General features: G+C 43.2%; 2 protein-coding genes across 2 annotated transcripts in view; one reads left to right on the forward strand and one right to left on the reverse strand.

The window, feature by feature from the left end:
• The window catches only part of adamtsl2 (ADAMTS-like 2), a 37,033-nt gene extending 19,437 nt beyond the window's left edge, over positions 1-17,596 (reverse strand). Inside the window, exons 1-3 of the mRNA XM_071483880.1 lie at positions 11,444-17,596; positions 10,289-10,485; positions 2,045-2,150 (exon numbers count right to left, since the gene is read on the reverse strand). Coding sequence (XP_071339981.1) covers positions 2,045-2,149 — 105 coding nt within the window. The 5' untranslated portion in view covers position 2,150; positions 10,289-10,485; positions 11,444-17,596. The remainder of the gene's footprint in view (positions 1-2,044; positions 2,151-10,288; positions 10,486-11,443) is intronic.
• Positions 17,597-21,890: 4,294 nt separating this feature from the next.
• On the forward strand, positions 21,891-26,504 carry mymk (myomaker, myoblast fusion factor). The gene is made up of 6 exons (XM_071483892.1): positions 21,891-22,815; positions 23,474-23,588; positions 24,254-24,402; positions 24,683-24,799; positions 24,974-25,114; positions 25,293-26,504. Exons 1-6 carry the CDS (start codon positions 22,681-22,683, stop codon positions 25,491-25,493), a joined length of 858 nt encoding a protein of 285 aa, XP_071339993.1. The 5' UTR covers positions 21,891-22,680; the 3' UTR covers positions 25,494-26,504.
• Positions 26,505-27,131: the final 627 nt, after the last annotated feature.

The raw sequence follows: 27,131 nt of genomic DNA on the forward strand, positions 1-27,131 counted from the left end.
CAGAGTGCGTCACAACCAAACAGAATCACGGTAAATGAACGTCAGAGGGTTTTGTACTGGGGCTCCAACGTGTGAAGAACATTTCACACATTCCAGATGTGAAGGAGCGGCATTAATTCAAGCCGATGGCTGCGTCCCTTCATTCAGACAGATTCATCAGAGTGACCGCTGGAATGTGCACTGAGCTCCTTGTAAAGGTGCGAGAGACACTGGAAATACCAGACAGAGAGCGTAAGTGGGAGAGAGACAGGGAGAGATAGATTGGCTCAGAGAAAGACAGACAGAAAAAGAGAGAGTTAGAGTAAGAAGAGAAGAGTAGGTGATAGTGGACTGACTGATCAATCTGTTAATCAAAGGGCTCAGATTATTTAATCCATATTATCTATAATATTTTATTTTACCTTTTTAACCTTATTGATCTATTTTACTGAACATCTTAAGAAAACCTTGGACAAAATGACCTCACGGTTTTGACAAGTCCAGTCAACCTTCACTGAAGACAGAAAAATAAAGAAGGGAACAAAAATAGGAGCGTGAAATTGACAGGTGGATCGGTGCTGTGTCAGCAGTAATGTGGGCATTGTACCGGAGAGGGAGCTGAGCTGGAAGGCAAAGCTTTCAATTTACGCGTCGATCTACATTCCAGCCTTCACCTATTGTTATGAGCTTTTGGTAGGGACCGACTGAGTTAGATCATGAATACCAGCGGCTGAAATGAGCCTCCTCTGTAGGGTGTCTGGGCTCAGCCTCAGAAATAGGTCGATGAGCTCTGAGCAGATCCAATGCTCCTTCGTGCTGTAAAGAGCCAGTTGTGGTGGTCTGATAAGGATGAGGTTTCCCAGGCGTAACTCATAGGAGACCCGGAGGTAGGCACGGAAAGCAGTGCAGAGATTATATATGTTGTCTGGGAGGAGCTGGGAAACCTGCTTAAACTGCTGCCACCACGACCTGGCCCCGGATAAGAGGCAGAAAATGGATAGAGGAACATGGAAAGGAGGACAACTTTAAAACAAACAACTGAACAGGACAGAAAAATGTTTATATTAAACATACTCATTCCAACAAAAAGTAAATCTATGTCTTAAAAAAAGTCCTCCAAACTTGAAATATCAAATATGATTTCCACCTTTACAAGTTTTGGCAAATGAAACCACTTGGTAAAGTTTGGGGGAATATCACTGTCATGAAAGCAACAGTGACTCTTTGACAGGAGACAGATGTGAACTTCTAAGTCATGCTAATTCCAGCTTTGCTCCTGACAGATGAAAGTTAAAACTCAAAAGCAACTAGAGTCTTTGTCAAGTTAATCCAAAAACAACGATGACAAATGTTGTTTTTTTTCCTTATGTGAAAGGCCTCAATCAAACACTTAGATTTTCCCATTTAGTCCTGAAATGGTCTATGGCTTTGTCTGTAAAATGTTGGTTAATGACAGTGTCTTTCAGTGTTTTGTATTTCCTTCTAAAGTTGCCGTTCCTATTAAGCTCTGTATGTGCACAGACTCCTAAGCTATAATTTGACATTTGTGATGGAAAAACAATACAGAAGATTACCTCTGGATCTCTATATATGAAGGAATACCAGTGAGATTCCATGTAGTGACCTTACTGCACAGAGTTACTTTTGTCTACTCAGGATCAGGTCCTTACAAGTGATCCACGCTGCAGTTGCTGACCAGATGCTGTGACTTTAATCTAAAGAGTCTGGAGACGTTCGGCGATGTTTTCCTCAGCTTTAACGTCACTGCTGAGGAGTAAAGCAGGGTATGCATTAGGCGTGGCTACCGTGTGATTGACAGACTGTCCCACACACACTGACCTGCCTGACAATCAGGATAGAGTAGAGAGCAGGTCAGATCCACCCCTTACTCTTCCTCAGCTCCACCTTCTCATCCACATATGGTTTCTTCTGATTTAAAAAAACCAAGATGGCAATGGCCAACTACACACAGACTGTCTTCTAGTCCCCATTACAGAAGACTGTGGACAAAAACTGTCAGTCATCTCTGTAACATGAGCAGAGTGTTTTCCTGTGTGTTGTTTACCTGCAGCCCCCTGGTGGACAGGTTCCCCATAGACACAGTCAGTGTCAGGAAGCCCAGCAGCACCACACCCGTCTCCCTGCATTGTTCCCACGACCACACCCTCATCCTGGTTAATGAGAGAGAGAGAGAGAGAGAGAGAGAGAGTTTAATACGTGCATTAAAAAAAACGTGGTCATCACTGCCACTTGGCGTGTCCCAAAGCAAGAAAATGAACCTTGGCAAGCTCCAGCAGGCACCGTTCAGTAACTGGTTCCTGACCTTTGAGTTGAATGTATAAATTATGCAGTTATTGAATTTCAAGGATTAAAGGTACACAAACATGTCTGCTGTCTTAGGAAAACATAATAAACTTCTACAGCTTTTTAAAACCATCATTATAACTTTAACACAAAGAAAAATGTGAGTGTACAGCACAGTAGTAGTGTTAAATCTGCCTTGTCTCCCAGTTTTGACGACCAACAGACAGGAGTCAGCAACCTTTTAAGTGCTCAACACTCAGACCAACATCACGCACGTGACAGTTTTCACCAAACACAGAGCAGCCAACCTTATGATTAATGGAGGGAGTGTGGGCCAGAAACCTGTCTGTGTATGGAAGCACCCAGTGATTAGTCTTTAACAAAGGCTGAAGGGTATGAAGGGAAATATCATGACCACTAATGAGCTCTCGTGGCATTACAAACCCAGGTCCAGGCACTTATTGAATTGTGGATGAAGGCAGATTGCTGAGACGTGTGGGTGTTTTTTCATGTCTTCTCCAAATTGAGGCTTCTCAGCTTCCAAACCCACAAAAGGGCCTGGAATTGGATTTTTTTAATACGCCATGAGAACACATTTGCGGTCATAATATTTCCTTTCTGACTCTTCGGTGAAATCCTTTGGCTCCCAGGACATCTGTGGTTGATTGGGGGGGTGGGGGGGGTGGGGGGGGATTGTGATGCAATCGGTCTTCAAATGCAACCTCCAAAGAATGGGTCCCTTGAATTGAGAGATAGCTTATGATTAACCTAGCTTAGCATAAAGACTGAAACCAGCTGGAAAACAGCTAGCCTGGCTCTGTCCAAAGTTCAAATATGCACTTAGCAACACCTAATTTGTTTTACCTTTGTTCTTTTGATTGTTCCTGATGCCTCAAGCTGCTTCCCCTAACCCTTAACATCATGTCCCCCTACAGGGATTCTTCTTGTCTAACAGTATCCTAAATGAACTTTCATAAACAGAGTTAAGTGTTTATAAAGCACTAATCTGTCTCAAATTATTGCCATAATTGCATTAGAGTTGTATCTTGTGAGTGCTTACAAAGCCGGTAGCTGAAAGATGTTCTGGATTACAGCATCAGGTCAACTCTGCTTCAGATGTAACCCAGTCTGCACTGTCAGGGCTCCAAGCACGTCAGAGCTAAACAACAGCACGGTAAGTAAAGGGCATTTTCTCAGACAATGCACTCTCACGCCAAAACCAGCGTGCCGGCGGCAGGTATTTGAATGTGCTGGCAGTCTGTGTTGGCGCTGGCAGGTGGAGGGTGACACAGACAGGCTGTTGAGAGGCCACAGGTGTTGGAAGACGGGAGTTGGACGGCAGAGGGGCCCATGTAAAAGTTAAACAAGCCTCAGTGTGCTGGAAGGACGAAGGTAAGTTTCCTAGGACTTTACACAGGTAGGCCTTTGTCTGGCTGTGCTATATGAAGGCAGTGGGCTGCTTCAGACTATAAGGAAATGTAGATGTCTGTCTGTAGTGGCTAACATGAACAGGCACAGACACACAGGAAAAGAAGGGTACGTAAAACCTCTGCAGTTGTATATAGGAGTTTAATGACTCAATGAAGCCTTTGATTAAGAAAAAGGCAGTCTGAAGAATGGTGGCTCTGAAAAATGTGTATTTTACTCTTTTATGGTAGTTTGGATGCATACACACAAAAAAAGAAAAAAAAACAAATAGAAAAAACAAATAGAATAGGAACATTCCAAGCAATATTTCAAACCATTCCTGCAGCATAATCTCATTTCTTTTGTCATTTTTTGTGATCAGTTTGTTCCAAATGTTCACGTGTGTACATTTTATTTATTTATATATATATATATATATATATATATATATATATATATGTGTGTGTGTGCAGCCTCCTAATTGTGTGTTTTTGTTTTTCAGTGTAGTAAAGTATAAAACTAATAGATCGCTGATCGTGAAAAACACTTCTTTTAACACTTGGAGCTTTCATACTAGTTTCTCAGGGAGCCTATAAAGATCCTGATGCTTAAAGAACAATTCAAAGTTAACAAACAGGCACGCAAACACAAGGTGACCCATGTTTTGATGAGTCTCTCTCTGCATCATGAATGTGGGCTTTAAATAGATGCACTTGCATGCATATAAATGTCAACATGCACACCCACTGTATACACAGGTATATGTCAACATACTGTAAATGCATATAGAGCTAAAACCTCAGGAAAACACTTTCGGTTGCAATGTCTGAATCAGCAAATTTGGGAGGGTTGAATGCTATCAGGTGGCTTTGTGTTGCACACATGCACACATATACTTCGACACACACACAGACAGAACTTCTAGGAAAGGGCTCATAGTACATCCCGTGTCCTCAGGTCCAGTTAGGCAGCCTTGTTAAAATAAGCAAACAGCTCGTCTCGCCCTGTTTGCAGTCTGGCTTTCTCTGGCACTAAATATTGGTGACAGGTGTCTTAAAGCAGGCGCAGCAGCACCTGGACTTCATTATCCAACCAGACACAGCTGGAGCCCAGCCAGCTGCCAAACACACACACACACACACACACACACACACACACAGACGAGACGGACACTCAGTCAGACACAGCTACACATGTGTATATACTCAGCCAGTGGCGTGACTGAGTGCGCACACATACACGTAGGCCACCATGCACGAGCCATGTGCACGTACAGGTATGCAAACGCCCTAGCATCAATGTACACACTCAAAAACACACACGCAGCCAAACACGCTTTCTTACTGTGAGTTGTTCACACAGAGACTTGCTTTCCCTCTCTGCTGCCTACACACGCACACACACACACACACACACACACACATATATATAACATACATTTGTACAACTATACTTGAAAGGACCATCAATATCATAGCTGCCTTAACCATAAATCTACCTGAGTCGAAAACTTCAAATTATACGCTGTTGTCCTCAAATGGCCCAGGCCAGAATGCTACACTTCGCTACACGCCCTCACTTTGAAACACCCAGTTTGCTGCCTTATACATTTAACTATAATGTCCTCACTTTGGTGAACCTGCCTTATTTTGTCATCATTGTTTTGTGAGGTCCTTACTTACTTACAAAATGTGCTTAGATTGCAGCAATGTCCTCATTATGCTACAATGATATCGCACTGCGAGAATGTCCTCACTTTGCCAGAATGTCTTCACTTTGTCACAAGTCCTCACTTTACCAGAAAGTCTTCACTTTGTCACAAGTCCTCACTCTGCCAAAAAGTCTTCACTTTACCTCAAGTCCTCACTCTGCCAGAATGTCCTCACTCTGCCAGAATGTCCTCACTCTGCTAGAATGTCCTCACTTTGCCAGAATGTCCTCACTCTGCTAGAATGTCTTCACTTTGCCACAAGTCCTCACTCTGCTAAAAAGTCTTCACTTCACCACAAGTCCTCACTCTGCCAGACTGTCCTCACTTTGCCACAAGTCCTCACTCTGCCAGAAAGTCTTCACTTTGCCACAAGTCCTCACTCTTCCATAAGTCAATTTCATAAGTCATTTCATCTTTGTCACAACCTCATTTTGCCTCACTTCGCAGAAATGTCCTCACTTTGTTAGAATGTACTCAATTTGCTTATGTGCCCTCTCTTCACTGAAACATTGTAACTTTTCCAGAATGTCCTCACTTTGCCACAAAGTCCTCACTTTGCAAAGATGTCCCCTCTATGCAGCAATGTTCTAAATTTGCTTATATGCCATCTCTTCACTGAAACATTGTAATTTTGGGATAATGTCTTCACTTTGCCAAATTGTCCTTACTTTGCCCCAATTTTGGCACCATGTCATTACTTGGCTGCAATGTCCCCATTTTGACAGACTCTATTCACTAGGCTGAATCTTCCTATCAGCTAGCCTCCTTTTTCAAAAACATCCTCATTTCGCATGTCCTCACTTTGCCGTAAAATTCTCACCAAACACAATTTGGTCAAAGTTAACACCAAGCCCATGCGCACATCGAGAAACACATCCAAAACCTCTGCATCTTTCCACCTCGTACTCTCTCTCAGACTGTCTCTTTCACTAACACACACACACACACAAAATCAAAATCGGCCTGGTGCGCCTTGTTCATCCAGACAGGGTCTTCCTCCTTCCTCCTCCCCTCTGCTGTCGCTTCCCAGCCAGCCGGGCAGGGCAGGCCCTCAGGACAAAAGTAAACACAGTCCCCTCATCATCCCTGTCTCCCCCTCCCTCACCCCTGTGCCGTCCTCACCCTGACGACCCCCTGGGGCCCCTCGCCTCGCTCTCTTGTTTTTGTAGCGCTGGCAGCCTCAGCATACAGACAGACAGCAGAGCTCTGTCCCCTACAAGACTATAGTGCAGCAGAGCGGTCAGACCGATATATCAGGCCAATACTGGCTCTTTATTATCTAAGAGTGGATATCAGCCAGACACAGCTGGCCACCTGCTATATATCCTACTTATGTCACAATTTAAATGAAACCTTCGGAGGTTCAGATTAAGTTAGAATGTAAATGATGAATACCAATTCAATAAGTAGACAGAAAATTAATCAGCAACTTTGATTACTAATTAATTGTTTTATTAATCAAAAATGCAAAACATCTGCTGGATTTGCTGCTTGTCTGTCTTTTATACAATTGGAAAGTGAAGTTCTTTCTATTGTTAACTGTTAATTAGACAAAACAAGTGTGGAAACCTCAGCAGCTTCTGGGAGCTGTTCAGATCAAACTATTTACTAAATAATCAACAGATTGATCGATTGGTTGATTGATTGATAATAAAACTTTAGTTCCAGCTCTACAGTGAGGTATCATATTAAACATTTTCAATGGATTTACATGGTGGCTTGTATATCTAGTACAATCTATCATGGAAGGTGCTAGTCTGTCCATTTGGAGCGATTTGGGTTCCAGGAGGAGGTGGAGACCAACCCTGAGATTAGTGGGTAACCCACTCCACCTGCTGAGCCTTGTCCCGCCTTGTAAATCTGTGTTGGCAAACCACAGGGATACAGTTAGTAAAGTCTCACACAAGCACACACTGATGTTCATCATGCAGTGCAAGTGTTTTTATATTACAATTATTCAACATGTGATAACATACATCATGATGAACAGCACCTACACGACTTCCCAATGAGGAAAGACTAAACCCAGAAAAATCACAGTCACAATAACTTCTGCATACTTTAAATTTTTTCAAATATCTGTGATATGAAAAAGTCGTATGACATACTAGTGATTAGATGAACCCCAGTGTGTCACAGTCTGCCTTCCCAAGCCCCCATGGGTCAAACTTGTGGAGTGCATGCAGAATGTAATCTTTTTGTAATGAACATGATGTGGCTGTGGATGTCTGACTCATCTCTGCTGCTTTTTCTCCATAAGCCAAACTCTCTTCTTTTTTCCTGAGTGGCGGTCCCTTCTCAAGTACACATGCAAAGTGGAAAATGGATCGGGCTCTCCTCAGCCTCTTATGTATTAAAAAAAAAAAAAAAAAAAGAAAAACCCCAGAGAGCCAACACACAGACAGACAGCTGGGCAGACAGACAAAGAGATAGGGAGAGTGGATGATGGGTAAGAGATGGAATGAGAGGGAGAAAGAGAAGGAAGGAACGACTCTGAGGATGAGTACGCAAGAGAAGTTGAGGAGAGGTCAATGGAGTTTAGTTGCCCCCGGGGCAAACAGAGGCTGGGTTAGATTGCTCACACTTGACCTGACCTCTGACCTATTTATTGACTCACTCTTCATGGCCGGCTTTCCCAGGAACACAACCGCACTCAGTTCATCTGTATTACATTCACTCACAATGAAAGAAAATAAATGAATTACTCTCAGGCAGCTATTGCGAAGGCAAGTGAGCCTGTTAATGGTTTGTCTGACCACCACACTTCTTGGAGCGAGTCTGTGCAGTTTAAAAGCACATTGGTGAAGTACACAATGCTGCCACTCCAAAACAACTGCAAACAGTTTTATCTGTTTACAAACTGCACAATGGCTACTGTCTTTGTTTACTGTATATCAAGTATGAAATAGTTTTGTTCATGAGCAGAAGACTGTTCTGTTGTTATTGTGAGTGGTGATAGCTAACAAGGCTGAACAGGCAAAGAACGCCTGCAGAAAGAGAAAACAGTCCTATCACTCCGCTTAACGGTGCTAAAACACAACCAGTGCAGTGAGCTACATTTAGGCAAAACCACAACGTTGATTATGCTGCAGGAGTGGTTTGAGAAGTTTCTATGGATGTTTTGACTCTTTTTGCAGCATAAAAACTTGTCATCGTTTGATTCTGTTGTAATACTCTGAATCCAAGCTGACCACTGACACTTTGATGTCTACAGATGACTAGTTTCATACTAGGTCTGTCTTTAGGGTGCAAGGTTATCGTTTGATTTGCTTCCCATCAAACAATCTGATATTGCAGTCACTGCTGCACAACAGCCCACCACTGTTAAATCATAACTAGGTCTACCTGTCAGAATTTCAGTTGTGAAGGAGTTTCAGGATTAGAAGATGTTTTTGTAAAGTGCTACAAAGTCTGTCTTTTGCAGACACGGCACTGACGATGCTGCTGATGGGAATCCAGAGAAAAGACCGATCTGAGACACAAGCTTTAGATGATATTAAGCTCTGACATGGTTGAACACGGAACTAGAAATTTTAAATTGACCTACAATGAAACTACCTGGATTAAAACCTTTTAAAAATTTATAACTATCTAGGTTTCTAGCATTGATTATTCCAAGTGCATTAAAGTGGTGATGCGTCCACTCTATTTATATCTGTGGAGATTGCAACGTCTTGGAGTTGAATCAGCACCTTTGAACAAAAACTGAAGATTGTAGCCAGGATTTATTGCAGGACTGTTGAACTTGACTGCATCAGGTTCAGCTGGGTGGGGTGTTGTTCTTTAAATGCAGTTGCAGGTTTTCACAACCTAAACATCGAAGTAACATCCACCTTTCAACCAAATTTAAACCAATTTTAACGTTTTTTTACCTGTGAATCATTAAATCAGTATCGACATGACTTAATGAGAAAATATTAAAGTGACATCATCAGATGGAGGAAAATGAGCTGTGATATTTGATACCTGAGCCTGTCATACAAACTCCTGGCTCTTCACTTTAATACTGACACAAACTATGCTTGGTGTTAGCACCAGGAGTCATTTTGGGCAAGTAGATGGTACTTTTGACTCCGTAAAGAGTAAGTGGAGTTGGTTCTGACAGAGAAACTTGACAGTGGACGTGGAGGTTTTATCCTGTAACTCTGCAGCAGTTCAGAGCCACAAAAACCAGAATCCACAGTTTGACAAGTAGCACTGGCACGAATGCTAGCCTCTACCTCACCAGTTTACACACACACACACACACATACCCTCTCTCTCTCTCACACACACACACACACACACACACACACACACACACACACACACACACACACACACACACACACACATCTCCCAACAGCTGACAAGTTTCCAGACAGACTCTGGCCTCTCCAGGCACACACACACACACACACACACACACACACACACACACACACACACACACACACACACGCCTGCACTAAAACACACACTTCTGAAAGAGAGTCAGCATTATTTTGTGGATTTGTTTTGGTCTGGTGCAAAACACAAGTCTCATTGGCTCTGGTGTACCTCGTAAATACATGCACACACACACACACACACACACACACAGAGGGAGGGAGAGAGAGAGAGAGAGAGAGAGAGCAGATGCAAACCACACCAGCACATGCAGACATGCAAACAGCCAACACGGACACACACACACACACACACACACACACACACACACACACACACACACACACACATGAACATATACACACACTGACTCACAAAATACACAGTGAAGCAAACAAACTTAACAAACTTACACAAACTCTAATAACACAATCTCTTTCAAAGATAGCACACACACACACACACACACACACCCACACACACACACTCAGAGGAGGTTTCAAATATTTACCCACTCACCTCGCCTGCAGCAGTCCAAGGGCGTCTCGGTCTGTGTTGAGGATGCCACTCAGTGTGTGTGTGTGTGTGTGTGTATGTGTGTGTGTGAGTGTGTGTGTGTTTGTGTGTGTGAGTGTGTGAATGTGTATGTATGTGTGTCAGCGTGCCAGTGACAGCAGTGGTGTGTTGTGGTGTGTTGGTGAGTAGTGCTGCTGTCGCTGTGGAGTGAAGAGGGAGAGACAGAGAGAGGGAGGAAGAAAGAGAGGAAGAGAGGGAGGGAGGGAGGTAAGGTGTACTCTCCCTGCATCCCTCTTCCTCCTCCTCCTCCTCCTCTCCAGCCAGCAGGAGCAGCAGAGTGGCAGCAGACAGAGAAGGTGGGAGGATCAGAGGAGTCAGAAAAAAACAAAAACCAGGAGCAACCCTGGCAGCCTGCTCTCTGACTGGTTTTTTCTTCTCCAGATCAGACTGGTTTATTAGCATCTCAAGTCTACTGAAGCTCTCATGGACATAAGATAAAAGTTGTACAAGTTTATGCTAAAGCCTCATGTACTCTAACTTTTTACCTTCCTATTATCTGTGCACATTAATCTGTTTTACTCTGAGACAGACAAACGAATGGACATAGACAGACAGACAGATTGGAGACAGAGGGGAATTGCTTATTTCCCACAGTGCTCTCCTCCCTAGGGTCCTCTGCCTCCATATGGAGCTGGAACATCGGTTTCCGGAAGAAACTTTCTCGCTTTTTCTCAGGTTGCACTGATATGGGTTTTTGTAAGCCGATAATTTCTCAGTTTTGGCCAAAATAGATACTGACAAGCTGTTTTAAAATAAGACCAGGCCAGTAGTGAAGGTCAGCGACGATGTGTCGTTGATAATGTTTTAGAGGCGTGAGATGTGTCACTTATCAAATTGTGAAAATGAAGGAAAAGGAAATTGTGTTTTTGTCCTTCAACAGATAAACTCTGATGATGGCAAAAAGAAATCACAAAAAGAAGTCATTTCAAGAGTCATTTTAGCAGTAGGAGTAGGGGTAAGAGAATTTTCCTTCTTCCTCTATTTTCCTCTATTATGCCAGAAACAGCTCTCTGAAGGCAATTTCAACAAGTAGCTTCTACAGCAGCTGGATAAAAACCGTACTTACATAATTTAGATCTATGGGCAGATATAACTTACCCTGAGAGAACGTAGCCAGCTCCCTTCTGATCCTGCACCACCTAGTCAATTGGACACATGAACATGAGCTCAGTGTGCCGAACCTGAGGACACAGATATCCCACTGAACTCACAGCTTGTCAGGCTGAGGTAAACAGGAGCAAATGGGGACAGTTCAGAAAGTCATTTAAAAATTACAAACTGACATGATGATTTTTGTGATTCATAAAACTCCACAATTTTTTTTTAAACCACACAACTCCACAAGAAGCTGGTTTTACCTTCTCTAGAAGTTGTTATGGCTTAAAGGAGCTATTTGTAAGTTTTGGTAAGTAAAGAAATGACAGATGTGAACAGGACCAAATGGTGCCAGTTCACAGAGACATTTAAAAATTCACACATATTACCCTCCCATGAAATTATTATGGTTTAAAGAAGCTACTTGTAAGTTTTGCTATTGCTACATAGCGTTAGCCCTCGCATTAATAGCTGTTTACTTACCAGCCTTGGCATGAATTTCAATAATTGTTGCATTTACAAGACAAGAAGTTTCAATACGTTCTCCGAGCAGCGATACTTCCTCAGTTTGCTACAGTGACTCTCTATGGGCCGAGGCTAGGCTATTAGCATGCTAACTTCAGTACAGGAGAACAAGTGATAGAAATAGATGCAAATCACAAGTGTCGCTTTCCACTGCTAGAGACAGCTGTTGGTGAGCAGAGTCATGACGTTTGATGCAGAACTCACAACATTTCTTGAACTGCTAAGTAAACATCTGTTAATGCTTACGCCAGTCCTTCTCAAATAGTGGGGAAGATGCCGGTGGGGCACGTGTGACCCCGGGGAACATGCTTTTTTTGCTGTGCTTGAATAAAGTGTAATTGCACATCCACTACAGTAGGTGGCAGTGGCGCTCTCATCGTCAGAGTGTGCACAGGGAGTATCAGCTCTGTTGTGTCGGGGTTTTTTGCGCAGACATGCACACACAGCACAGAGCAGGAGATATGAAGTGCAGTGAACAAACACTCAAGAGACACCATGGGAAAATATTTAACAGGGATGAAAAGAAAGGCAGAGAGAGACGGAGATAATGCGACAAGTCACCAGAAAGCTAAGACGAGGAAACACGACGAAGCGTATGTAGCGCTTGGCTTCACTGGGACTACGGTGGGAGACGAGGAAAGGCCGGCGTGTTTACTGTGTCTTAAAATGTTGGCAGCGGACAGCATGAAGCCAAATAAATTAAGGCGTCACTCAAAAAATGTTTATAGTTTAAATAAGGATTTAATTTTTTTTGAATTTCAGGCAAATTGATGCACTTTAAATCTTTTCTGTTACAGACTAAAAAACAATTTTAATAAAGTTATTCTTTGTTATAAGTTGATCTATATTTCTTTCTTTTTTTGTTTTCTTTAATGTCAATAAGGATACAATGTTATGCAGAGGTGTACTTATAACAATTTTATAGACAAATATATATTTATAGTCGCGGCAGAGAGTGGCTTACGCTAACACAATGTAGCAATAGCAAAACTTAGCAAATAGCTAAAAAAAAAAAAAAAATAGCTCCTTTATGTGCATGGTTTATTTATCCAACAGATTCTTATCTGTTGAAATCACATGTGTGTCCACCTGATAAGTGTTGAAATAATTTGTTGGTCCTGGTTTGGTCTCCACCGCTTTCGGTTTCACCAGCTAGTCGCTAACCTTGTTTGCCATTCTGGGCCCACACAGTTACTTGTCATAAATGATCAAATATTTTATGTTTATTTTTTCTTTGGCATTTCTGTGCTGCTATTTATTGTTACTTACAAGCCTACATGGAGCCAGGTGCTATTTATCTACCATAAACTAATGTAAGCTGCGAGCCGATAATATGCGCTCACTGATTAACCAGCCAGACTTCAGTGATGACCACAGAAGGGGAAGTCAAAACGCTCTCATCGTAAACCTGCTGCATGGAGTGCTGAGTCATCCCTCCCTGCATCTCATTATTTTGTGCAGTTACATTTCGCTGTGGTTAAATTATATGATGCTTAACTCTTTGGAGCACTCGCTCCAGCCCCACCATGTTATCAGCAGCACATGCAGTACATTGACTTCACTTTCAGGACCTATTGGGCAGAATCTAAAGGCTTGTTTCATGATGACAGTGAAATAGTCAGAGCTCAGAACTGGTTCTTTATCCAACAAAAGTTCACAAGTAGATTGGAAACTCAAATTGAACTCGTCCAAGTGTGAAATAAGTGGACATGGAGCTGCATTAACTAATCTGTGTTTTGTGTAAATAATGACTTCAGCAGTGTGTTTAATGATACGATAAGAAGATAAAGTCTTGCTCCGTTGTCTTCTGGTGAACTACTCCTTTAAGTGATGGTGAGCTGGGATTCCTCCCTCTCTGAAACACACTGGGAAACACGGAGGATGCCAGAAACAGATGGGAGGACAGCGATTCAGACGGTGGAAAGAGAAGAGGAGAGAAGATTAAATGATGAGAGGAGGACGAGCAGACGTCTGAGGACCACCGTGTCTGCCCACCATGTCGTCTTCCCCTCTTTTTCCTCATCTGTCTGCCCCCCCCCCCCCCCCGCTTTATTACCATTTCTCCTCTCCCTCTCTTATGTTTTTCTCTCTCTCTTCTTCTGCTGTTATTTCTCACCCCTCCCTCTCTTCCTCTCCGTATGTTTCTTGCACTCCTCTTTCGGTCACACTCCTTTCTTCACTTCTCTCTGTTTCTACAGCTGTCCCTCTGCAGCTTTGCACTTGTTCTCTCCGTGACGCTCTTGTCTCTTCTCTCTCTTGATCTCTCATTTCGTTCTGTTCAGCTGAACTTCATCAGCTTGAAGTGCAACACATCTGTATATTTTGTTGTTAATCAGTAATTCTAAATTGCATCACAGTTAAGTTATTCTTGTGGTTGCTGGTGCGTTTACTAGTCCAGGTCTTGGAGTTTCATTGCAAATGACACATGTATCCATGTCCATTGTCCATGTCTTTTTCTAACTTCCCTCTTATTCCTCATCATCCATTTCTCCCCTTTCTTCTATGTCTGCTCCTGGTGTGTCTGCTGGCTACATTAGCCGCCACTCTGCTCCATTGCCAGATTTATAGGCTGATAGACAGAGTTCAGGGTGGGCTGCCAGGCCAGAAGAATAAGCCCCACCCACCAACACCAACACCAATTAAAGCCCACCACCCTCCACATGATAAAAAAAGGAAAAAAAAACAAGCTATGGAGAAAATAATGTGTTGCACGAGGGCTTACAACACTCCCATGGGTGTGTTTTTGTGTGTGCCCATGTGCACGATGCCAAACAAAGTCTGGAGTCATTAGGGTTGGCTTACGCAGACAAAAGAGCAATTAAAGGAGTTATAAACAAAACCGCAGAAAGAAGAAAAAATGGATAGGGAAAAAAAAGTTGCCCATTTTAGCCCTCTCCAAAATGTGTGAAACAAAAGACACTTTTTCCCCAAAAAACACTTAGATAAATAGATAGATAAATGAAAAAATAGAAGAAACCAGGAGGTTAAGCTGAGTATGGAGCAGTAGAGTTAATGACATTAGTTAAGGACAAACACCAACTGCATAAAATCACCAAAACTCATTGTTTTCTGTGTAAGAGCACACATAAAAACACACATCATCACAGGCTGAAACACTACAACACACACCCACCACTGTCCTATTTCCCAGCACTGACAAACATCAGCTCTCAAGAAAAGCAGCAGTTTCATCACATTTCCTCCCTCCGATCAGGACATCCAGGCTTCCGTACCTCGACTACTTCTGTCTGTGTTGGTCACTGCACCAACCGGCGTGATTCAAATGACACAAGACGCTACGCTGTGTTGTTTTTAAGAGCATTTACTCTTTATCGGAACAGAAACAGAAGAAGAAAAAAATCATCATTTTAGTTAGTTAAACCACATCAGTATTTCTGCAATGGTTAAGTCTTCAAATGGCCTTTGTGTAATGTAGAAATTGTAATATTCTGCAAGACTTGTTAAGTTTATCATTTTGGTGAAAACTGATCCCTGTTGTGGTGTGTTGCTCTGGATATTAGGACATGAATTGACATTTTATACTCACAAACCACTCACTGTTCACTTTCTAAATCACTGGTTCCCAACCTTTTCCGACTCATGGCCCACTTGAAAATCTTGTGGAAAATGTTGGTGGCCCACATCTGACACCATAACAATGCAGAGTATTGTTATAGTAATACAATAATACATTCTCAGAGCACTTTTTAGTTTAATTTTAACGATTGAACATTCGGGATTGAACTGAAAACAGGGGAAGGTCATTTTTTCTTATTAACTTGTCAATTACCTCTACATGTTGCTAACCAGCTATCCATTTTGAGACTCCAGTTTTTCCCAACATAAAAGTTCCTGTCATTGGCTTATCACAGTGACAGGCCTTAATATGACAACAAAGGTATTTTCAATGTTGTTAATGATCCTTTAGTTTTAAAATAATTAAAAACATGATTTATTATTTTTTATATATATATAATCACACCTAATTCACCAAAATTTAAATTTTTGTAAATGAATTGTTGGCCCACTTGCAATACCTTCACGGCCCACCAGTGGGCCCCGGCCAACAGGTTGGGGACCACTGGTCTAAACAACCACTGCATTTTTTTTTTTTTTTGTCTGTTGGAAAGATGAAACGCATCAGTTCCTGTACAGCTCAGAAATTTTCCTGGGAAACTGGGAGCTCCTCAATAGCATTTACAGTGGAGGACACTGTGAACCGGAGCCAGGTTGAATCACCGCTGAATGTGACTGAATATCAATGCAGACGCTTCAGACACATCAGACACAATTCATCACGCAGTAACAGTTTCAGGACATTTTTATTGTCTGCCAGTCCTTGTCAGTTTTACTTTGTTCTGTCTGACTGTTTAATTGTAGTGGTATTTAACTGAAGCCAAGTATAATGTTAACTTTTCCTCCTGTATAATACCATCGGTATCCCTTCAAGAAAAACCTAGAAATATTGCTGTTGATGAAGGCACCATTACTTTGTTATATGAAGCCTTCAACAACACACTCTAGCTGTGTCCCAGTTCAGGGGCCACAGTCCTCAGAGGCTCCTTGGAGTCCCAGCCTACCCCAAGAAGCAAATAACACCGACAGAGAGCCCAAGGATCACACTTTTAAATGTCAGTGTTGTGTTTCAGCTCAGTTCAACAGTATAACCATCTAAACAAAGAACCTTAAACCCTCAAGTTTTTTGGGGGGAAAAAATGCTACATGTTGACAAGGCTGCGACAGAAGCCGCGCTTTGCAACGCAACAGCAAAGGCAGGCACAGCTGGGGATGCAGTACAAAAATCCTCCACGAAGGCAGCTACAAAGGGCCATACCTTCGTAGACCACGTCCCCTGCAGAATGCGGCCCCTGAATTGGGACACAGCTTGTGAGCTATGACTTGGTTTCCTGAGCTCTGTCGATGCAGTTGTTGAATTTAACTGTATCTTAAACATTATATCTCAGTAATGAACTGCTGTGGACAGCTGTTTTTGGTCTGAGTGTTTGAAACTGTCCTTTAAATGGCAGCTTCCACAGAAAAACAAGGCTCAGTCTTTAATTAAAGTTTGATGACAGAGAAGAACAGCCGAACATCTCTGTAAAGGAAACTGTAGGAAATATATCATTTCCTGCTTATTAAGATGTTTTATATGATTAAAGCAGAAATTGGAGGTCATTGGAATTTAAGTCAAAACAGAATGACAGGAAAATATCTGATTGACAAGGTTAAATCATCAGGACTTGAAGCGTTCCACTCACTGGAGTGACTGGCCGGCTGAAATACAGGCACTGCCCTCCAATTATTTGTGAAAAAGGTCCAGGGGTCAGAGGTCACAACTATTTATTACTGAATCAAAACGAAGCCCAGTGTTTTTTCAGATGCGTCCAGGAAGTCTGCTCCTCATTCCCACACTAACCCGCCGTGTTTAGACTGAGGGGTCCCGAGGTGAAAGTCACCACGGGCCACAAACCCTCCTGGACGAGAAGAACTGAGGGTCCTCGCATTTCACTGCCAAAAAAATCCAGATTAACAAGGACATTTAGTCCAGTAGTGAGTCTAAAATCTGCACTTGACAAGTGCTTTTTTAAAAAAAATTCAAGTTCTCTCAGTGATCCCTGCTGGCTGAGATGCTGCAGATTCACTCTTTACTTTTAATTCATAAACATTTGGTATGAAGCACAGAGTCACTGCCAAAATGAACAAACACACAAACATTAACACTTTTCTGACATCGGGATTGGTCAGCTGTGCAGAGGGGAGTTTGAATTTCTCTCTCTAGCTCTCTTTTTTTCATTCATCACACAACTATTCCTATAACTGAAACAATCTGAAAGCCCATATTTAAACAATATTGTTTCACCCTCCTCTCTGTGATGGCCAACTTCACTCCACCTTTGGAGTGAAGAAGATCGAAACAACAATAAACACTTTTGATTTACGATGTGGTCAGACAACACGTCTTGGGACGAATATACCTGGGGCCTTAAACTCCAGCGTTAGTCAGGTTGTAGCTCAAGTTTTCTACATCAGTGTGTGCTTTAGTGATGTGCGGATCACAGTTATATCTCCTGGGTCATAAAATTAAACCTCCTGATTACAAGTGTAGGGGTTACAGGTGGGTGAAATAATATCTAATGTATGAGGAGAATATTAATCACATTATGCTTCATTTTTCATCAGGAACAAATTGTTTTTTTCTTTGAATACACGTTTATGTTGATTTAAAACCAGGCTACTTCACTGTAATATGTTGTCATCTCATGATGCGTAATATTCCTGATCCGTGCATCACAAGTATGCGTGATGTAAATTTCATCACCTGTTCACGCCACGCCCACAAGGGTCAGCACACACTGTACGTTTTGACTGTTGAAGCAGTCGACGTGTGTGAACACACACCCAGAATTGTACAAACACAAGTTCATGTGCAGCCGTTATCACGCTGCTGTCCGGAGAATATCAGGGCCTGTCGCCCTCACCCATCCCTCCCACTCTCACATGGTACATTCCCGAGTACACCCAGGCACTGACCTTTTGACCTCCTGACCACCAGGTTCTGGAGGGTGAGCAGGAGCTTTCGGTGGGGTCATGTAAGGTCATCTGACTCCTCCTGCCAATAACAGTGGTACTAATGAAGACTCGCGCTACTGCATCAGTTTACCTCACTGCAGCAAATTACTTTTCAGCCACAGGTGGGTGAGACACATGCACATTCTTCTCACAGAGAGTGGCAACCCAGCCCCCCACCCCCCCTGCTGGGTGGTGCAAAGGTCACTGAGAGTGACCTGCAACCACAGTGCAGCTAAGAGAATGGCACATATTTCACTGTGCTGAGCTAAGTGCTTTTATGTGTGCACACTTCAAAACTCCATAAACTAGATCTTCTTTGCGTATCAGCTTTAGATGGGAAAGCAGAGATTGCAGACATGCCCTGAACACAACAGAAGGGTTTACATTTGCAGAGGAGTTCCCGGCAGAGGGCGTGGTTAGGCCATGGCAGCTTTTCCAGAACCACCAGGTCTGAGAATTTGTTTCCAGCCTCAGCCCCGTCGGCTCGGGTTACTGAGACGCTCTGAGAATCTGAGGCGTGGGGTGAAGCCCCTCAGCGATACTGCACCCTTTGTGTCACTGCCTCAAGCCCCTAAGCAGGTGTAACAGCTGAGAGGAGAGCAGAGGAGGGCAACTGCTGCCTCACCACCATCATGGGATCATTCAAGACATTCATGCAGGCGCTCATGGGAACAACAGCACGGTTCAGAGTCAAATATGGCTTCACCAAGAGGAGGCACACAGAAATCAGCCTTACATGGCACATGACCACTATTTATAAAGAACGTATGATTTTGAACAACTGTTTCAACTCCTAAATTCACACAAAAACATACTTTTCCCGCTTAGTTTTATTGCTGTGTTCAAGGTCCTCATGTGTTCATGCTCCTGGGCTGGGTCCTGGTTATTATTACCATGGGCCTCATGTCAACATGTCTGACACCCGAGAAAGCGATCCCTGTCCAATCACATAGTGAGTCATCATTATCATCACAGAAGAAATATTTGTTTTCCTGAAGCAGACGAAGAGTGCGACCTGCTCTCTCTCTCTCTTTTCAACCCCAGCTCCTGAGCTACCTGCTGCTCCACCTCACCGCTGTCAGTGTGGCTGCTTCACATTTTGGAGGCCTCAGGTCTACTCAGACTGCCCCGGGGTCAGAGCCTCTCTTCTGATTGGCTGACTGTTTTCTGAGTGATCGAATAAAAATATAGCAGATTTCAAGTAAACACTGAGAGAAACCACATTTTGCAAGGTTGGAAAGGAGGGTCCAGTTGGACTGGACTTGGGGCGCGGCTGAGGGCAGTGACTGTTTTGTTGTGACATCATAAAGTTACCAAAAATCCTGACGTCTGGTTTTAAGGCTCAGTTTCTGAATACAGGCTGTGTGCATTTCTCTGTTCACTGAGGCTTTGATACTTTCATTTTAATATAGAACCTAGACCTGCTTTATAATCAAAAAGGACATGGACATCTACCTTTATACATTAGGCCTTTATAAAATGAACAATGATGCAGCAATGTCTGGGACATGAGATGTGCTGGATAAGTGGGATGTGGGAGGATTTTCCTTTCCCTTCTTACATTTTGTTTTTCATGAGATTGGTTTTATATTTTCAAACTTTCTTAATCTTAGTTGTTGCACAAGTTAGTGGGTAATGTGATATAAATACTTTATCATAGTGTAGAAATGGGGCTGAGGTGCTGTCTGTGTGGACTAGTGAGTGCAAAGACTTATGAATGAGGGCAGAACTGCATTTAAGATATTATCAACAAATGGCGATGACCTTTATTGAGTGAAAGTTGCAGTTCATATTATTTCTATTATCCATGACCGTTCCACAAAGTTAAGCACGTTGTTATTATTGTAACCATGACAACAAAGATCGTCTAATGTTGAGGAAGTACTTATTTTAACCCAAATCACCATCTTTTCCTAAACCTAACCAAGCCATGACCGTTATTACAGTAACCATGGCGAAGAAGGTAGGTGCGCCGCTCTCAGTACAGTCCGCATGTTTATTACTGCAACCATGGCAACCAGGGTCTGGTACGCCTGCCACCATAGGCTCACTATTTCAGGAGACACTCCTTTGAGTCAGAGGGTTGTTGGTTGTTCTGGTCAGGCTGGTTGGTTATTTGGGGCCAGAACTACATTAATTATATTATGAATGAATGAAAATGACCTTTATTAGGTCAGAACCCAGTACAGTCTGATCTGAGAGCAGCTGTGAGTAGAAAAGAAACTGAATTTCATTTTTTGGTATCTGACTCATGATGAGATGATGGCAGTGAAATCTCCAGAAAAACAGATTTGAAGAATTTCTCCTCAGAGCCAGAGCAGCAGAGAGGGGCATTTTCCACAAGTATTTACCACCCTAACCAGTGCTGGGTGAATGTCTTTACTTTAATGGGAGCAGCTCAGCAGGTTGGGCTCGACGCCACAACAAACAGAAACCCATGACAGCAGCTGTTTTAAAGTCCTCCACGAGATTCCATCTGTTGACTTGGAGTGAGACTCGAGACGTGGGTTAACATCTCATTTGCACAAAAAAAAAAAAAATCTTATTGTTTGTTTTAAGTTAATTGAGTGGCATATGGTTTTATTGGTTGGAGTGGATGAGACTCAGTGCCAACAGCTGCCACCAGATGTAATATTTCTGTGAAGAAATACCCACGTCTGAACAGACTAATTCACAGAGAGAGCAGCCACAGAGAAGAGCAATGAAATCTGCTCTCCACAGGAACTGACAAATAAAAACTACAAACTGTAGAAAGCTGGACTCAACAACTGTGCATTTATTCAGTGCCTGATTTCTCTGAAGAAGCGTTTCTGGCCAGTCTGCCATGATGACTCGGTAAAAACTAAGATCACTTATCTGATATGTTTAATCATTTCTGGGTTGAAGCTCCAGCTCAGAGGTCAGGCGCAGATCAGAGAGTGCTCAGAGATCATGGATGATTCACCAAAACCCTTCAATATTTAAAGGGACATTTTATTAATTAACCCTACTTTACAGCATGGTAACTATTGTGTGGTTATGGTGTATTTTAGGCTCTTTTTGTTGGTTAATTGTTGAGATGCAGAGTAAATCCTGACCTCCACATTCTTACTTTTTACTTAAACAGTGATTATTAAGGGTTGGGTCACACACACTGGGCCAAAACCCCAGAATCCATCACATATCTGGAGATTTGTTGCTGTGTTCGGAGCATGTCCAGTCCAGATTTCATCATATATAGGTCATAGTTTGAAATGTGCAACTACATCTCTGGATTATGGGGTATTTTGCACAATGACGTATGTGGGTTGATATAAGCACCTGTTCATCTGTGTGTTGTAGGTGGAGAGAGGGTGAGCGGTTCACTGTATTTATTTATTTTTGAGCACCACTTTCTTTTTATCCCCTGTGGTTATTCTGATTATAATGTTGTGCACATTATAATAAGTTAATATTTTGAATTGGCAGCAAATCTATAGGTAGGATGTCTTAGCAAACCAGGCCCGACCTCAGCCTCTCTGTTTCCTGAAGTCGCTACAACCATCTCAGTACATAGTATCCAGTTCTCTTAATGCACGCATAAAGAGAGCTTCAGAAAGGTTCTGAAATTCTGCTCGATCCAACTCAAATATCTTCTTGACCCACAAAGTCTGTGGAAAAACTTCTGTCCATTGCTGCAAACATAAAACGCTCACAGAGAATTATTTAGCATTTAACGTTCATACCAGACTAGAAGTAGTCCGTAGATAAGCTATGATACAATAAGGCATGCTATCCCATGGCCTGACCCCCCCCCCAGTGTCGCAGTGGTATGCAAACAGCTGCCCAGCGATGACACTGCACATACAGGCCTCTGTGGAGCTGCCAGCCTGGGGGGACATTTAAACTTTAAAGGGCCAAACTGGACAGCTGGGTGTGTCCATGCTGCGTGGGAGTGTGTATGTGTTCCACTCACTAATACACTCACTAGTCACATCCAGTGGGGAATAAGGGACCTGAGGACTTAACTGTGTCACAGCTTCATCAATTCCACTTGCTTTGATGCTTCATCAGATCACTGAGTCTCTTTCCAACGGTCTGAGGAGCTTCTGACGCCTGCAGGACACTTCCTCTTCAAGACTTCACTCTTTCTGTTTGAGCTGCGTCTGAGGTGCTGACCCTCCACCATGGGAGCGTTTATTGCAAAGATGCTGCTTCCTACGGTCAGCAGCGTGGTGTTCCTGCCTGCAGCCAGCGTGGCCACCAAGAGGGGCTTCCACATGGAGGCCATGGTCTACTTCTTCACCATGTTCTTCACTGCGGTGAGAGAGTGCCGACGAGTCTCTGTGATTGTGGTGCTTTAAGTGAGATCTTGGCGAGTGGAGCTGCAGTCAGCTGATGGCTTTTTTTAAACCGCTCATCTGAAGTTTTTATGTTTTCTATTTGCTGTTCAGATGGTATTTAATCAATATTAGTATCGTGAAGGTTGTAAAGACTTTATACTTTCTCTCAGTAACAGGGTTGGACGAAAGCAACATTTTATCATTGTAAGATCTATTAATCAAATTCAAATCCTTCATTCACTATAAATATTCTCATTTCTAAGAGCCAAAGAACAGAGCCTCAGTTTGCCAGATAATGTATTAGACGACTCGTTAGCTGTATTTCTGAATTTTTTTGTGCATTATTACTTTGCTGATAAAGAAAGAGAGAGCAGATAAAATATATGATAAAAAATAGAAAATAAATATTTGATAGAAGTTACATAATTCCAGGTATTTTATCAACTTACAACTAGATATTGTAAAGTTATCTACAGTACATCTTTGTTTTAATGAAATAAATTGTTAATCTCAATTTCACTAATAAACTACGATGAGTTTTATTGAATACCACTCATTTGTTTTCTCTCAGATTCAGTGTTTTAACATCTCAGAAACTGTGAGTGTGTCTGACGTGAACGTGTGTGTCCTCCTGTAGATCTACCACGCCTGTGATGGCCCAGGCCTCTCCATCCTGTGTTTCATGAGGTACGACATCCTGGAGTACTTCAGTGTTTACGGCACGGCTCTGTCCATGTGGGTCACTCTCATAGGTGAGTCTTAGCTTATCGTACAGTCCCACACTCCTCATACAGCAGCACAATCATGTGTTTTGTGATTGGACTAGTTTGTGGTTAGTGGTGGTGTTTCTGTGTGTCTCAGTGTCCATAATCATTGCATCAGCTTGAGAAAGACACTAAGATCTGAGCATGCTCACTCTGTCGGATTTCCACTTGTCTTCATTCCACAGTGTATTTTTTTCATAGGTTTATTTTATAGCTGTTGTGTTTTTATTTGTGTAAATTCAAGCAAGAAATGCTTGAGTAATAAAATAAATTCTACTAGTTATCACTCAACAGATGCACTTCCCAAGTACAAAGTTGAAAACAAGCAGCTCCGCCTCCAACAGTTGTTGATAACATGTGTTGTGTCTTTGAGTTCTGCTCAGTTGTGCTCGCTGTTATTCTCTCATACGGCCGCACACACACACATTAACACACATGCTGCTCTCCCATTTAAGCCCTTGAGGTTTTGGGCTTTAAACCACGTGCTACGGAGGCCATGAAGGCACCGACAGCTGACGGCTCTGCCCTCTTTGTAAGAAGGAGTTCAAAGTGTAAAATGGCTAAACATCACATGTAAGGATGAGACCACCTGTTGTATCCAGCCCTATGAATTCCTTACACACTGTTCCTCTCCATGTGTCTCCTTGTTGCAGCTCTGGGCGACTTCGATGAACCCCAGCGCTCCAGTATCACCATGTTCGGAGTGCTGAGCATCGCAGTGAGGATCTACCAGGATCGCTGGGGCTACGGGATCTACTCCGGACCCATCGGATCAGCTGTCTTCATCATCACTGTCAAATGGGTGAGTGGCAGCCATGACAGGTCGTGGGTGTGATGTAAACTTGAGTATATGTCCTCTGCACCATCCTGTACTCCATCTCCTCCATCTCCTTTATCCATCTTCTTCTTCCTGACCTCCACCTTTAACAACCTCTTCTTTCGTCCTCTTCTTTTTCAACATCTTTTGCTCTTTTTTCGTCCCTCTTCCTTCCTCCTTTTCTCCTCTCTCCCTCTTCTTCCTTTGCCCCCTCTCTGTCCTCTTTCCATCAAATCAATCAATCACCCTTGTCTCACTCTCTTAGCTGCAGAAGATGAAGCAGCTGAGGGCGGTGTACCCGGAGAAGGCGGTGTACACGCAGCAGGTCGGTCCAGGCTGCTGCTTCGGCGCTCTCGCTCTGATGCTGCGTTTCTACTTTGAGGTGATTTTTAATCAAAATTAAAACTGATCCTAACAAATATCCTAATAAAATGCAAAGATCATAGCTCAGCAGTGAGATTATTTCATCACATTCTCACTTTTCCTTGTTTTTAATTCACATGAATAAATGAAATCATCATCATGAATAGGATGTGATCTGTCCTCTTTGCTGCAGGAGTGGGACTACGCCTATGTCCACAGCTTCTACCATCTGTCTCTGGCTGTGTCCTTCGTCCTGCTGCTGCCAAAGAAGAACCGCTATGCAGGGACGGGACAGAACGCTGCGAAACTCAGCTGCTTCACCCTCTGCTGCTGCGTATGTTGGGTTTATTCACTCTAAACAATTCAGTGAGGCTGGAGTAGCAGGTGGACAAGTCTTACGTGAGGGCAGGATAGATTTAGAGGAGTGGGCTGCATAGACGAGATAAAAGGTTCAATTACTGAAGGGGGTAAGCTGAACCTGTAATAAAGCACTAATCCTGTTCTCTCTCCAGAGTATGTCCCCTGGTACCTCTAAAGAGAAGACTGACAAGCCAAAGAAGAAGTCTTCTCGGACCGTGTGGACAGTCCCCACCGAGAAGCCGTGGACACGAGGCTGCAGCACCCCCACCCTGCCTCTTTACAACCCCCCACCCTCCACGCCTATCAAAGGGACTAGCATCAGCAAGCTCAAAGAGATGAACGGCTGGAAGTGAACCCCAATAAATCATCAGTCAGTCAGTCTAAAGCAGGAGGACTTGATCCCGGAGAACAGGCACAGATAGCGGTTGGCTACGAGCGGGAAATGGGAAAATCACCAAATAACTGTCAGCCAAACGCTGATAAACTCGTACGTGGCTGGTAAGTTAATCTACTTCAGCAGGAAACCAACCATCATGTGGATGTTCCTTTCTACTCCAAAACATCATTTCTTGGCTGGTAGAATATTTAAGGTCAGCAGCGGCTGGAGGAATCCACCAGCCGCTGCAGCCAGCAGGTGAAGAGACACGAGAACCCTGATGTGGTTCTTAAAATTAAGGGGTTAAGAACAGAAGGCGGACCGGGCCTCCGGTGCCCTCAAAGACCCGATAAGAACACAGCTGTCTGAAGCTGAGGACAGGCAGCGTGCTCCGAAAGGAGAACACACACAGCACGGACAGGGAGACGGTGGCTGAGACAAGCCAGTAAAACTGACTGGAAAATTTATGAGAAGAACAAACAGGCAGATGGTTTATCTCTCCAAAATATATAAATTGTCTTTAGAAATGTTCCTCAGGGGAGACCCTTCGTCTGCTCGCCTCTGTCTGTCCACCCCCTCCCTCCCTCCCTCCCTCCTCTCTCAGGGAAAGGAACCACGCGGCTGAATTCGTTTATGAGAATTACAAGACTGTAAAGCACATTTTAACCGTTTTTAATACGACCTTGAGGTGCCAAATGTGTCATGTGGAGCATCAGACGTTGGAGCAGCGGCCCAGACATCAGTCTGTAACCCGACTGAAGCGTCTTGATGTGTTTCTGGATCAACAGGTGGTTCACTGACCCAGCAGCTTTGGCTACGATTTCTGTCCCTGATGTGCATTGTTCAGACTGTGTAATGTCTCTTTTATTAATATATTGTTATTTATTGCAGTACAGCATATTGTATATTCACAGTGTGTGTTGCTTTTTAATAATTTTGTAATGTTTTACAAATGAAATAAAATGTTGTGGCCTTGTTTGTAACTGCTCTTCAGGGACAGTGTGTGTATATGTACGGGATGTGGATATGTACTTTGCAGAACCCGACCATTGACAAAAACCCTGACTGGCACATACTTCAAGGCCCACTCCAGTCTAGCTACACTAATCCAATTCCAAACCCACATATCCCATTCCTCTTTCACTTCAGGAGGACACGGGGTTGTGCGTCCACGCACGTCACCTGCCCCGAACACTACCCAAAGACTATAAACATATTCCGCGTATCTTAGACAAAACAGTCTCCGGCCAAAACGTGAATGAACCTCCCCTCCACCAGGGAATGTTTTGAGCTGGGGCCAAGCCGCCAGCTCCCGTGCCCAGAGAGAGGTGTTTTTGTCTGGACTCAGAAACCTGGCTGGCTGGGCCACCGGCACCTCCCGGCTGGCTGCACCTCTCGGCCCTGACAGGACGGTAACTCGAGCCTTTTATTGCACAAGTGTGAAACACTTTTCAGCTCCTTTACGACCACTGTCTATCCCGCACCACTCAGCTGAGGGGCCGGAGCCCACACACATTCAGGACTGGATTACTAGACTCGTGAAGACTTTCTCCTGTCTGTAACCCGTGGCCTTTATAGTACACTTAATCTAACACCAAATGAATCTCAATCTTGA

Source organism: Trachinotus anak, unplaced genomic scaffold, assembly GCF_046630095.1.
Source record: "Trachinotus anak isolate AG129_WGS33_773 ecotype Australia unplaced genomic scaffold, CSIRO_AGI_Tana_v1 ptg000008l, whole genome shotgun sequence".
NCBI lineage: Eukaryota > Metazoa > Chordata > Actinopteri > Carangiformes > Carangidae > Trachinotus > Trachinotus anak.

Coding starts and splice junctions, on each gene's coding strand:
- mymk (XM_071483892.1), top strand. CDS start 22,681: ATGGGAGCGTTTATTGCAAAGATGCTGCTTCCTACGGTCAGCAGCGTG. Junction 22,816..23,473: donor TCACCATGTTCTTCACTGCG/GTGAGAGAGTGC, acceptor GTCCTCCTGTAG/ATCTACCACGCCTGTGATGG. Junction 23,589..24,253: donor CATGTGGGTCACTCTCATAG/GTGAGTCTTAGC, acceptor TCCTTGTTGCAG/CTCTGGGCGACTTCGATGAA.